Here is a 12,840-nt window from a genome sequence, read left to right as displayed (position 1 = left end):
ATTTGAACATGAATCTTGTATTGGTTCAAGACAAAAGCTCTTTTTTTTTAACTGCCAGCAACATGTTTCCAACTTTACAGATATTGTATACATTCATGAATCTCTTGCCTCTCACACACTCTATCCCTAACAATTTGAGTAATCAAACAAACATTAAAAAAACAAACAAACAAACATGAAAAGAAATTAAATGCCTACCAACTACGGTTCCAACAAATCTCATTATAGAGAAATCAAACTCCACTGATTTATTTGACTCCAGTTACTGAATCTGTTTTCTTCAACTCATCTGCTCGCCAATGAGGTCAAGACCCACGAGAAGAAACGTGACACCTTGGAACATCAAGAAGTAGAAATGCACTCCTTGAGCCGCCAAGAGACTCCTAACAGCTGCAGTGAGCAAAAGAAAGGCTAACGCTAGCTCCTTGTGGTATATCTTGTTGATTTTCTTAACAGGCTTCTTTGCAACCGCTTGTTTCTGCTCTTCGAGTTGGTTCAGCTCCAAAAGCTCGCTGTCTGAAACTCCCCTAAGCAACTGGCTTCTCTTGTTTGGCGACTCTTTCTCGGTGATGGATAAAAGATCCGACTCTGATGATCTTCCAGCTTTCTTTGTGACAATCCACTCGTAAGAGCTACCTAACTGGAATAGACCCGAGACCATGGCGTTGAACTTGGTGACTGACATTGTGTTCTCGAACAAGAGGTAAGGGACGATGAAAGGGAAGGACTTTGGAGATGGGAGGAGGTTGAGGAAAGACATGAATACAGGTATGTAGCAGATGACCCAAACGGGGAGCTCAGCTTCTGGAACGAACATGGTGAGTGGGAGGATAATGCAGAACAATGTGAAGGAGTAGAAAGGAAGTATGAGTTTCCTAAGTAGGAAGAAGAGTAGTATCAGATTCGCTTTCTTCCATATTGCTATCTGCAACAAGAAAGAATGTGAAACAGTCAACACAATGATCAAAAACTATATTCTCTTTTGTTTCAATGTTTTAGAATTTTCACACATATTAATAAAACATATAGCTTTTCATGATTATCTATTTTCTATAATTCCAAACCAATAAGAATTCAAGAAGTGCAATTAATGTTTTTGAAATTTATTAGTTGATATAAGGCGTTGAAAATACAAAAATATATATATCATCTTGAAACTTTTTTTTCTTTTTTTTCACTAAAACATTCATCTTTATGAAACGGATGGAGTAATCTTTGAAGGAGAAAAGAGTTGTAAAGCTACCTTAGAGGTCAAGATTGCACCAAGACAAAGGCGAAAAAGCTGCATAGGTCCAGAATGCCAACGGTGTTGCTGCTTCTTATATGCTTCATATGACTCAGGAACTTCACAAAGGACCTGTAGATTGTTCTCGCTCATGGTTACATGAATAGAGATTTTTTTTTTTAAATAAGAATGATTGATCAATAGTAGTACCTTGACATCATTAAGATATATGAACTTCCATCCATGGAGATGCGCACGGACTGCTATATCCATATCCTCAACAGTTGTTCTTTCTAGCCAGCCACCAGATTCCTCAAGTGCTTTGATCCTCCAAACTCCAGCTGTCCCATTGAAACCAAAGAAGTTCAAGAACACGCCGCTCACTTGCTGCTCAACCTCAAAGTGGAAACACAGATTGATGTTCTGGAGACGTGTCAACAAGTTCTCGTCTTTGTTCACAAACGTCCACCTCGCTTGAACCAAACCCAACTCTGGGTTATCCTGAAGATATGCAACAAGTTAAGAGTTATCTCTACATTTGATAATGAAACAGATGTTAATTACTACCAACCTTGAAATGAGGAACTGTTAGTTTAAGGAAGTCAGGATTAGGTTGAAAGTCCGCATCAAAGATTGCTACAAACTCGTATGCTTCCACGTAATCACAGCTCATAGCTGACTTGAGGTTACCAGCTTTGTATCCGGTTCTAACCAAACGATGCCTGTAGATTATATTGACTCCCTTTTGGCTCCATTTAGCAACCTCAGCTTTAATCAACAGCTGGATGCTTTCATCGTTTGAATCATCAAGAACCTGAACCAAGATTCGATCTTTCGGCCAGTCAAGTTGACACACAGCAGATATAGATTGCTCATACACCTGAAACAAGAAAAAGACCAAACATCATTACACTAATAAGGTAACTGAGTGGGAGAAAGATCAATAAACATACCTCTCTTTCATTGCACATTGGTATCTGAACAAGAACCATTGGATACACATAACCACATCCCTCAGCGTCATCATTACGGAACGGTTCCTCATCGAATCTAGGTTTGATTTTCTTGTACTTGATCCAGAAACAGCCCAAGCAGAGAATCAAACGGTCTACAGACTGTATCAGGAACAGCACAATACAAAACTTGGAGAGAGCTTTGATTGGTGGAGCGATATAATCAGCTCTTAACCCCAACCAACCAACGTAGACAAGGTGAAGCAAGCTCTGGATCTCAAGAGTGCTAGTAGGGATGTGAAGGCTCGGGCTCTCAAAGTAATGCCATCCTCTGAAGTAAGCAACGATCTCAAACGCGAGAATCAGCAAGGAGAGAGCTAAGAAGAGCTTAATGGCTGTGAAAAGCCACCTGTCTCTTCCTAATCTCTCGGAGCCGAGAGGGTGAGTGAAGCTGAGGCGTTTCTTGATGGCACCGAGGAGAGACCAGAAGACTGTAGCGAACCAAGTGAGACAACCAACGGCTCTGTGAGCTTTGAGGAGTAGAACCCAAGTGACTTGCTTTGCGTTCTTGCCTCTGCTCTTCTCCACCGGTCTGAAGGCTGAATCTGGTCCTTGGATTTCGACGACTGAGTAGTTTGGATTCTCCATTTTGACAACAACTGGTGTTCCTTTCCTCGCGTCTTTCGCCCACCAATCTGAAAAATCCAACCTTGGAGCCATCTACAAAAAAAAAGACAAAGTAGTTGAGTTTCTCAGTGTGGTAAGGATTCAAAGAAAGAAACAGACTTTAATCTCAAAACTGAAGAAGATTAAGCAAAACCCATTTGAGGAAAAGATTTAAAAATGGCACCTTTGAAGCTCCTTTGAGAGTGAGTAAATCTTGAAGAAAGGAGGAAGCTTTCTAACAGATAATGGAAGATAAAGCAACACCCAGATCCAGGAAATCAGAATCTACAGACCCATTTTTGTTTTTATTATAAAACCACAGACAGAGAAGCATCATCCCCTACAGCTCAAGCCCTCATTTATAGTGGACCTTTTTTTAGAGAGAATGACAGAGAGAGAAAGAGATAGGTTGGTGAGAGAGTGGAGTGTCTGAGAGAGATTAAAAAATACTTGAGAAAGAGTGAGAGAGAGAGAGAGGGGAAGAAGAAAGGTATATGTGAAGCTTGTGAGATCTGTCTTACACTTTCATGTGTGTGTTTACTTTGGTTCAGCTACTTATTATTTTGATGGCTTCAGCATGCAAATTCATCCCCTTTTTATCACACTCTTGTTACTTTCGCCAGTACTTGTCATGTCAAATAAAAATTTAGATCTTGGAGAAAATGAAATATAATTAGGAAAATTTACTGATGTATGGACCATATATCATTGCTTGGCAAATTTGAGTTGAAGACAAATTCAAATTTGCGAGAGGAACTGGTTAGATTGGAACAAGTTTTAGAAGATACCAAAACGGTTTCAAGTGAATCACCTCTCTACTATTCTCACCGCTTCTTCTACGTTATCCCCATGTCATGTTCCATGTGCTTCCATAAATATTTGATTATTATTTATACATTATAGTAAAAATCCCTTTTGAGTAGTCCATTCAAGTTATATAATTTTGTTTTATAGCAAATGCCATTAACTTTGTAACTATAACGGGAATGTTATGAAGACATACATGTATATGGTGGCTTTCTAACTTTTTAGCGTTAATTACTAGAATGATCTATGTTTTAAAAAGAAAATATTAAAAAGATGTAGCTTTTAGAATTTAAATTAGGTAATAATGATAAATTATAAACTTTGAAACAACTAGTAATGCTTATTAAATTTTGATTAGCAAAAAGTTATGGGAAATACTTAATGACAAAAATAATATGTTGTTTATAATTAAAAATTAATATATATTTAAGTAAGTGTGAAAACTCTATAACACATATTTAATATTTTTTTACATTTGTAGTTAGGCAATTAAAAAATTTATTTATTTTCTTAAAAAAATTGTTTATTAAACTTTGATTGATTAAAAATTATGAGAAATAATTAATCATAAAGATAAAAATATATTTATAATCAAAATTGTATATGTTTTGTAATTACTATTTGAAACGAAATAGTAATTAGCAAAGAGAGAAAATTCAGTTATGATATTTGTGTGATTAATTAACAACGTACACTGACAATCGAGAAAGGTCTTTTGTTAAACAAGTGTTAGTTGACTACTAGTGTGATATTAGTTGGAAAGAAACTTTTGGAGTATTGCCACTAATTGTGGGCCTTTTGTAAAACAAAAGTTAATGTAGAGTGGTGTGGTGTGTCTTTGACAAGAAGAGGTGTATGATTCAGTATAATGAATAATCACACATTTTTAGATTTGTGAATTCGGAAAGTTTCAGCCGCGAGTTACTTGTCGGTGGCGAATGGCGATACTAAAGACATGCAGAACTCTAGAAGATAAGAATATTCTTTAGCATTTTTAAGGTTTTTTTACTATACGATACCTAACGTTTTACAAAAGTATTATATAAAAACGAAAAGAAAAGTAAAAGCTAAAAGACATAAGATTTTTTAAAATTATATGTTTAGCTATAATTAACTTGGTGTATTTATAATTTTATTTGGTAATAGCTTTGTTTTGTTTGAGCTATCTACATATCGGTTCCCAAAACTAATCGTGGTGATATAGTAGTAGTTTGACCATTCACCATGTGGGGTGAAATGAAAGTTCGAATGTTTCTAATTTAAAGTCAGCAATGATTGGTGATTGGTCAATGTAAATATATGACAGGAAAAAAACTAGATGTTTCAATAAACTACAGAATTGGTATGATTTTAATTTGAAAACTAAGTCTCTAGTAATATCACTATGACAATCTAGGTAAACAATAATTCACAAATTATTGGATGCGACACACTGTATTTGATTTAGTGTGTGTTTAGAATATATCCAGTTTAGACCGGGACCATTAATCATGCATATATTAAGATGGTCGATTATGGATGATTAATAACGAGCACTTTTTAATTATGATATTCTTTGAACTATGCTATTATTTCCTTCCACATACATTGCTTTACACTCTCTAGTCTCTACTTTAGCAATATTTATTTTTCATAATTGTAATTAGTGGATACAGTCAATAATTCACATTCATTTATTTGAATAAAGTTTCTCTTTTAGTTGATTACAGTTTTTTTTTTTATCTTTTATGCAAGTTTTTAAAATGTTTGTCAACTATTCCAAAGTAGCGCATCCGTGGTTTTGTTTATTTGCGTTGTCAATATAAATTATTTTTTCGGTAGTAAGTCTTCAAAAACATGTAGATTTTTTTGTGATATTCTCATTTTTTTGTGAGCTTCTAAATCAGGCAGTAACTTAGCCGGTTTAGCTTTTTTTTCTGTCGGTACTTGGCGTAAGAGTACCACACACCACCAGCTGTGTTGACCACTAAACCAGACACGTTCAAAGCATGTACTTCAACACCACCCAAGAGGACAAAACCTTGCGTCTGGGCAATCAAACATAATAAGAGTGAGAAAGTGATTACTAAGACTTGACAATCAAGATACTAGCCAAATGAGAGAGAGAGAGAGAGAGAGAGTATATACTCACGGTGGAACCAACGCCTTTGAGGACACCAACGATGGTTGTAGTTAGAGCAGAGTTCACAATGGTGCAAAGAAACACTGTGAAGTTGAGGACAATCCCCATAACCAGCGAAAGAACAAGAATCACCAAGAACGGCAAGTAAGAACACTGTCCAGGAGAATAAAACAGCTAAAAGACCTTTGCGAGCAATAGCAATACAGAATTTGGAAACTCGCCAGTAGCTATGATGAGGAAGGACAAAAATGGGAGGGAAAGGAAGCTGTTATAGAACATTATCTCGATCGAGGAAAGCCCATCTTCTGTACCAGACTTCTCCACCAGCACAAGGTACATTGTCCGCAATGCAAGCAATGAGGAGTAAAAAGATATATTTGTTATAGCATATAGATTGAACGCAAGAGAAGTAAACAAACCTGAGATAAAAAACAGATAAGAAAATCTCCAAGAGCTGCAATTACACAACCTGCAGCCGTCAGTAGTACAGATAGAGAGCAACCTGAAGTGAACAAATTTGAAACAAGAGATTCAAACTTCTAGTTGAGAAAGAAGGTCTTAGACACACTGTCCTCCAATACTAAACCCGTCCTTTTAGTCCATTTAAGGAAGTTGGGCCCAAAAGACCCAATTTGAACGGTCACTCCACTCAGTTCGTACAGCATCTGGTTTTACTTTTAAGATAAAAAAAACTAATTAAAATAATAAACTAAAAATTAAAATAGTGTAACAAAACCTATTCTGATCAAAACCTATAGGGTAGTCTTTTGGTGTACAGAGTGGTCCTTTAGGATAGGAGATGGGAGTTTGATGGAAAAGTTGTGTAAGAAAAAGATGATGCGTCTTATTAATCTGAAAGATTCACATCATTTTATGGATTTTATAAGATTCGATATTTTTTTTTGTAACTTAACTATATGTATATACAGAGATAACAGTGTAACGTTATCATCTAGAAGAAAATACTAATAAGAATACAGAAGTTTCCCTTTCATTATTCTCTCTCTCTACTTAGCTCTGCTCTGAACAATGGTGGTTCCTCCTCCACAACCCTCTCTGTTTCAACTGACATTTCTTACCGGAGACAAACCAATTCTGGTAAAACACATATGATCTTTTTTTTAGTCTTCTGTGTTTGTTATCATCTTATAAAACTTTTTTTTTTTTGTTACTCTTGTTGTAGCAGACGCTTGATGATGAGTTCATAAGTAGTCACATGAAAGTTTTGCTAATATCAGACGCCTCGGACAAAATATGGGAAGTGAAACTGGACGGCAACAGGCTCGCCGGCGGCTGGGAAGAGTTCGCCGCCGTTAATAATTTCAGCGACGGAAACGTCTTGGTTTTTAGACACAATGGAGAAGAGATCTTTCATGTGGCTGTTTCCAGTGAATCTGATGATGATGAGTCCGATGATACTGACGACAGTGAATCTGATGATGAGTCCAATGACACTGACGACAGTGAATCTGATGATTCCGAAGATAATGATGAAGGTAAGTTGTTTGATATGTTTTATTTTTTGGTTTAGTGGAAATGTAAGTGAAGATTGTTGTTATGATTGCAGGGGACAGTAGTTTGGTGAACAAGGAAGCAGATTCTTCATCAGACTGTTTCCTCAGAGCTCGTGTCACTCCTTGTAGCCTCACCAAAGATCGTCTTGTAACTACTTCTTTTTACCCTTTTTTGGGTTTGATAGTATGAGTGATTTGCTGATGTGTTCCACAATGGATTAATTGATGATGTTTTTTTTTTTTCTTTCAGGATCTTCCTAAAGATTTTAAGTTTATGTTGTTTGATGAGCACAAGAAACCGTTTGAGATATACTTAGTTAATGAGAAAGGAAGAAAACGGACACTGAGGCTTTCAAGAAACATATCAAGTGGTGCGTTTTACATCACAAGAGGCTGGGCTAACTTTTGCTCAGCTAATGGGTTAATCCGAGGTGACTTTTGTTACTTCAAACTTTCCGAAAGTGGGGAAAGGCCTGTGCTTTTGTTGTGTTCACACGAGTCTGGCAATGGCCATGAAGACAAAGAAGAAGAAGAATGCCCTGAAGCAGATACATTGAAGATATGTTCTGTAGGAGGCTGCAGCAACGAGAAGAACACTCCTTCCCGCTTTCTGACACGAAAGTTTACACCAAGCCGTTTCAAGACCGGGCAACTAGTAAGTTCAAGAACTTTGTTTGAGAGTAACTTTTCATATATGAACGTTTGCGACTTTGATTTTGTAGAGTTTAAGACGTTACTAATTTTGAAACTTGTTTCAGTATATTTCAATGCTTTCATCGGGTGTCTTGCGTGAGAGTGGCATTAAGAAGTCTGGGGAGATAACTCTGCTGGACAATGATGGAAGAAAGTGGCCATCTTATCTAAACAAGACAGGACAACCCGGAGGTGAATGGTGTTACATAAGAAAAGGTTGGAGAGAGATGTGCGAAGCGAATGGAGTTGAAGTGAATGACTCATTCGTGTTGGAGTTGATATGCGAAGCTGCAAACCCTATCTTTAAGTTCCATTCTAAGGTAAACCCACACAGCACCAACTTTGCATGTAGTTAAAACTTAAGAGCTAAAAATGACTCATGAGTCACTTCTTTTTTCTTTTCTATTTTCAGATTAAAAACAAGGGAAAAGGAAACATAGTAACTAGTAAGAAGAGAGCTCTACATGCAAGGACTGTGGAAAGGACTCCAGGAGTAGAAATAGATGGAGAGAGAGGAAGCAAGAGAGGATGCACTAGGGTTTCAAACAGATCCAACACTTACTTGAAGGGCAAGCAACCAGAATCTTGCTCAGTCTCTGATCAAGTGGCTAACGCGAGACAAAGCGTTCTAGATACTCTGAACACCATCAGACATTTCAAAGCGGAGCTCAAGACAAGGGAGAGGAATCTGGAAGCTTCACTACTTGAACTTGACGACTTAGGTATGTTTCTGAATCAAGATTTACTTTCTTTTCTTGATATCATCATCTTTTGGTATTTACTAATTTTCATAACTTTTGGTTGATGAAACAGGTGAGAGGATATTGGGAATCAACAAAATTCTCAACAATAATCTGGCTTAAAGTATAATTAAATAGCAGGGGGAAAAGGATCAAAAGACTATCTGCAAGCACTTTTTGTATCATGGTTTTCACAAGAACGGCTTCTTCCTCAAAACTCCACGTTAAGTTTCCTTTTCAGTATTTAAGACTTTTAAGTTCTAGAGACTGCCTATTATCTTGGTGCCTTTGTTCGGTTCCATGGCTCACCAATGTTTGTATATTTGAAGGTGTTGTGACTTACGTTTATGCTTTGTTATATAGCTAAGAAACTATAATTATATTGCATGCTTTCGTGATATATAAGTCTATTCAAAAATTGAGTTTCCTCAGGGAACACGTTTCTTAGCGGTTTCAACGTGATTCGAAACGCATTACGAGAAGAAATTGTGATTAAATTTTTCCTGGGTTGGAGTATCTTAAGCGAGAGCTCAAGTCAACACTAGAAAAGTCGGTAACCTTCTGGTTTAGCGAGAAGGTCTTAGGCACGTTTCTGTCTAATAGTAAATCCAACTTGCGGTCCATTTAAAGAAGTTGGGTCCAAAAGACACAGTTACGAGTTTACGACGATGACTTTAATATAAAACTAATTAAATTTAGAAGTAAAGTAATGAACTAAAAATTAAAATAGTGCAATTAAAAAAGGTGACAAAACCTATGGTGTAGAGGGCAATCATTTGATGTATACAGTGTAGTAGTCCTTTTGGTCATAGATACCGATGAGTAGTTTGATAGATGGATGGACAAGTAAAAGTGGTGTAAGAAAAAGAAGATGTGTCTTACAGAAATGTGAAAGATTCACATCATTTTGTAGATTTTTATTCGATTCGATTCACTCAATATAGTTTTTGTAACGTAATTATATGTATATAGAGAAAACAATGTAACGTCATCATTTTTGAGGGAGAAATATTAATACAGAACAGAGTTTCCCTTTGCTTTATCTCTCTCTCTCATACTCTGCCCTGAACAATGGTGGTTCCTCCAAAACCCTCTCTGTTTCACTGGAGATTTCTGACCGGAGCCAAACCACTTCTTGTAAGTGCATGCATCTGGTTTTATTATCTTTTGTTGTTCTTCTGACTTTGTCATCGTTTATAGCTGTTTGTTTGTTCTTGTTGTTGTTGCAGACGCTTGACGATGAGCTCTTACGTAATCACACGAAAGTTTTGCTAAGATCAGACGCGTCGGACAGAATATGGAAAGTGAAACTGGACGGCAACAGGCATGCCGGCGGCTGGGAAGAGTTCGCCGCCGTTCATAGTTTCAGTGAAGGGGACGTCTTGGCTTTCAGACACGATGGAGAAGAGATCTTTCATGTAGCTGTTTCCGGTGAATCTGATGATAATGAGTCCGATGATACTGACGACAGTGAATCTGATGAGTCCGATGATGTAGAAGACGAAGATAATGATGAAGGTAAGTTGTTTGATATGTTTTATTTTTGGGTTTAGTGAAACGAAAGTGAAGATTGTTGTTGTGATTGCAGGGGACATTTTGGTGGAAAAGAATAAGAAACCAGAAGCAGATACTTCAACAGGCGACTCTTGTTTCCTCAGAGCTAGTGTCACACCTTCTAGCCTCATCGATGATCGCTTGGTAACTACTCTTTTTTTTACCTTTTATTTTGTAACATGAAAGAGTAGATACTGTGAGTGATGTGTTTCATCATCGATTAATTGTTTGTTGATGATGTATTTTCTTATCAGGATTTTTCTGAGGATTTTAAGGTTATGTCGTTTAATAAACAAAACAAACCGTGTGAGATATTTTTAGTTAATGAGAAGGGAAGAAAATGGACACTTATTCTTTCAAGAAACATCTCAAGTGGTGCGTTTTACATCAGACGAGGCTGGGCTAACTTTTGCTCAGCTAATGGGTTAAGTCAAGGTGACATATGTAACTTTAAACTTTCCGAAAGTGGAGAAAGGCCTGTGCTCTTGTTATGTTCACACGAGTCAGGCAATGGTCATGAAGACAAAGAAGAAGAGGAAGAAGAAGAAGAAGAAGAAGAATTCCCTGAAGCAGATGCAGTGAAGATATGTTCTGTAGGCTGCAGCAAAGAAAAGAATACTCCTTCCCGATTACTGACATCAGAGTTTACACCCAACCGTTTCAAGACCGGGCAACTAGTAAGTTCAACAACTTTGTTTTAGTGTAATTTTTTCATCTAGTTGTCATGAAACTTTGATTAGGAGGATGTAGTCATGACTTTATGGAGTCCTAAAATTCATTACTAACTACGAAACTTGTGACAGACTATTTCATCGGTTTTCTTGCGTGAGAGTGGCATTAACAAGTCTATGGAGATAACTCTGCTGAACAAAGATGGAAGAAAGTGGTCATCTTATCTACAGATGTCAGGACAACGCGGACGTGAAATGTTTTATATGAGAAAAGGTTGGAGAGAGATGTGCAAAGCGAATGGAGTTGAAGTGAATGACTCATTCGTGTTGGAGTTGATATGTGAAGATGCAACCCCTGTATTTAAGTTCCACTCTAAGGTAAAACCACCAACTCCAACTTTTTGCTCTTTGGCTTGTTTAGTTAAACTTAGAGCTAAAACTTTTATTAGAGATGCTAAAAATGTTTCTCGAGTTACGTTTCAGATTGAAAACAAGGAAAAAGGAAATACTGTGGAAAAGACTCCAGAAGTGAGCAAGAGAGGACACGCTAGGGTTTTAAACAGATCTAACAGTAACTTGAAGCGCAAGCAACCAGAATCTTGCTCAGTCTCTGATCAAGTTGGTAACGTGAAACAAAGCATTCAAGATACTCTGAACACCATCAGACATTTCAAGGCGGAGCTCAAGACAAGGGAGAATAATCTAGAAGCTTCACTACTGGGAGTTGACGACTTAGGTGTGTTTCGGAATCAATATCTTCATGTTTTTCTTGATATCAGTAATCTTTTGGTATACTGATATTCATAACTTTTGGTTGATGGAACAGGGGAGAGGATATTGGGAATCAGCAAAATTCTAAACAATAATCTGGTTTAAAGTAAAATTAATTAGCAGGAAAAAGGAACAAAAGGCTATCTGCATGCACTTTTTGTATCATGGTTTTCACAAGAACGGCTTCTTCCTCCGACTATGTTAGGTCCTTTTCAGTATTTAAGACTTTAAAGCTCTGGAGACTGCCCTTTTCTTGGTGCCTTTGTTCGGTTCAATGGCTCACAATGTTTGTATATTTGAAGGGCTTGTGACTTATGTTTTTGCTTTGTTTTGTAAAAGATTTATATTTTAGAATTTTTACATTTTTTAATAAAATATATTAAAATTTAGCTATAAATGTATAGTTTTTTGTAATTTTATATTTTCTATATTTTAAATCAATAAAATTTTAATAAATGCAATTAATGTTTTTGAACTTCACAATTTTTCATTATTAGTTGACAAAAATTACATTGGAAATATAAACGATGTATCTTTTTGAAACAAAAATTTTCTCTACAATATATATTTTTTAGAAACTGAAGGAATAGCTAAGAAACTAGTAAATATTAGAATTGCGTTGGAACTTTTAGTTTAATTAACAATGCGCTGCTTCGGTGCTTATGCATTTTGGCAAGAAATATGCCTCTTGGAAATGTCTTCTCCATCCCGCAATGAGCTTTATGAAGGCTGCAGCTTCCGGCTCAAGCTCGCTTGGTAGTCGTATAAGCTATACACATGAAGGTTGAAGATGATTGAATAAACCCTTAAGTCATTCAATATGTATTTTGGGTGAATTTTTGATTATTTAAGTTTTTATGGCACTTGGATGGTCATGTGACCAATGATGATATGTTTTGTCAGAAAGCTCGACAGCTCCTGCTCCTGCTCCATATAAGTTACGAGTAGTAACTGAGTCGCACGTCTACATAAAGAAGAAAAAACGGTAATAACATAATCTTATTTACCATGCTACCATTTCTTTTTGAAACACTTGATAATTGAAAAGTTTTCACATATTAAGTTGAATATAATCAACTAGGGTCGGCGCGGGCTACGCCCGGAATTTTCTATAATATTTATTT

At 36.6% G+C, this 12,840-nt stretch overlaps 4 protein-coding genes across 5 annotated transcripts; 2 read left to right on the top strand and 2 right to left on the bottom strand.

The window, feature by feature from the left end:
- Positions 1–24: 24 nt before the first annotated feature.
- Positions 25–3,462, bottom strand: LOC106375407 (probable xyloglucan glycosyltransferase 5). The gene is made up of 6 exons (XM_013815299.3): positions 3,029–3,462; positions 2,179–2,898; positions 1,797–2,105; positions 1,436–1,726; positions 1,244–1,357; positions 25–925 (listed from the first exon to the last, which is right to left on the bottom strand). The coding sequence occupies exons 2-6, from the start codon at positions 2,896–2,898 to the stop codon at positions 281–283; spliced, it is 2,079 nt and encodes a 692-aa protein (XP_013670753.2). The 5' UTR covers positions 3,029–3,462; the 3' UTR covers positions 25–280.
- A 2,066-nt stretch (positions 3,463–5,528) lies between these two features.
- On the bottom strand, positions 5,529–6,112 carry LOC106372833 (UDP-galactose/UDP-glucose transporter 7-like). Its single transcript, XM_048746133.1, has 3 exons — positions 5,978–6,112; positions 5,783–5,926; positions 5,529–5,678 (listed from the first exon to the last, which is right to left on the bottom strand). Exons 1-3 carry the CDS (start codon positions 6,110–6,112, stop codon positions 5,529–5,531), a joined length of 429 nt encoding a protein of 142 aa, XP_048602090.1.
- A 536-nt stretch (positions 6,113–6,648) lies between these two features.
- Positions 6,649–9,138, top strand: LOC106374233 (B3 domain-containing protein REM1). 2 transcript variants are annotated; one of them, XM_048745265.1, is made up of 7 exons: positions 6,649–6,871; positions 6,960–7,269; positions 7,341–7,435; positions 7,538–7,942; positions 8,046–8,300; positions 8,393–8,702; positions 8,794–9,138. In XM_048745265.1, the coding sequence occupies exons 1-7, from the start codon at positions 6,803–6,805 to the stop codon at positions 8,841–8,843; spliced, it is 1,494 nt and encodes a 497-aa protein (XP_048601222.1). In that variant the 5' UTR covers positions 6,649–6,802; the 3' UTR covers positions 8,844–9,138. The 2 variants fall into 2 exon arrangements, with proteins under 2 accessions (XP_048601222.1, XP_048601221.1); XM_048745264.1 differs by having other exon boundaries at positions 6,654–6,871; positions 6,957–7,269.
- A 226-nt stretch (positions 9,139–9,364) lies between these two features.
- On the top strand, positions 9,365–12,076 carry LOC106374232 (B3 domain-containing protein REM1-like). The gene is made up of 7 exons (XM_048745266.1): positions 9,365–9,857; positions 9,950–10,238; positions 10,309–10,418; positions 10,529–10,951; positions 11,078–11,323; positions 11,429–11,681; positions 11,772–12,076. The coding sequence occupies exons 1-7, from the start codon at positions 9,792–9,794 to the stop codon at positions 11,819–11,821; spliced, it is 1,437 nt and encodes a 478-aa protein (XP_048601223.1). The 5' UTR covers positions 9,365–9,791; the 3' UTR covers positions 11,822–12,076.
- The last annotated feature ends 764 nt before the right edge of the window (positions 12,077–12,840 follow it).

Source organism: Brassica napus, chromosome C1 (genome assembly GCF_020379485.1).
Source record: "Brassica napus cultivar Da-Ae chromosome C1, Da-Ae, whole genome shotgun sequence".
In the NCBI taxonomy this organism is placed as follows: Eukaryota; Viridiplantae; Streptophyta; class Magnoliopsida; order Brassicales; family Brassicaceae; genus Brassica; species Brassica napus.
This window is presented reverse-complemented; position numbering and strand designations above follow the sequence as displayed.

Coding starts and splice junctions, on each gene's coding strand:
- LOC106375407 (XM_013815299.3), bottom strand. CDS start 2,898: ATGGCTCCAAGGTTGGATTTTTCAGATTGGTGGGCGAAAGACGCGAGG. Junction 2,106..2,178: donor CAATGTGCAATGAAAGAGAG/GTATGTTTATTG, acceptor TTCTTGTTTCAG/GTGTATGAGCAATCTATATC. Junction 926..1,243: donor GTGCAATCTTGACCTCTAAG/GTAGCTTTACAA, acceptor TTCTTGTTGCAG/ATAGCAATATGGAAGAAAGC.
- LOC106372833 (XM_048746133.1), bottom strand. CDS start 6,112: ATGTACCTTGTGCTGGTGGAGAAGTCTGGTACAGAAGATGGGCTTTCC. Junction 5,927..5,977: donor CTGGCGAGTTTCCAAATTCT/GTATTGCTATTG, acceptor TCTCCTGGACAG/TGTTCTTACTTGCCGTTCTT. Junction 5,679..5,782: donor TCAAAGGCGTTGGTTCCACC/GTGAGTATATAC, acceptor TTGATTGCCCAG/ACGCAAGGTTTTGTCCTCTT.
- LOC106374233 (XM_048745264.1), top strand. CDS start 6,803: ATGGTGGTTCCTCCTCCACAACCCTCTCTGTTTCAACTGACATTTCTT. Junction 7,270..7,340: donor TTCCGAAGATAATGATGAAG/GTAAGTTGTTTG, acceptor TTATGATTGCAG/GGGACAGTAGTTTGGTGAAC. Junction 7,943..8,045: donor GTTTCAAGACCGGGCAACTA/GTAAGTTCAAGA, acceptor AACTTGTTTCAG/TATATTTCAATGCTTTCATC.
- LOC106374232 (XM_048745266.1), top strand. CDS start 9,792: ATGGTGGTTCCTCCAAAACCCTCTCTGTTTCACTGGAGATTTCTGACC. Junction 10,239..10,308: donor AGACGAAGATAATGATGAAG/GTAAGTTGTTTG, acceptor TTGTGATTGCAG/GGGACATTTTGGTGGAAAAG. Junction 10,952..11,077: donor GTTTCAAGACCGGGCAACTA/GTAAGTTCAACA, acceptor AACTTGTGACAG/ACTATTTCATCGGTTTTCTT.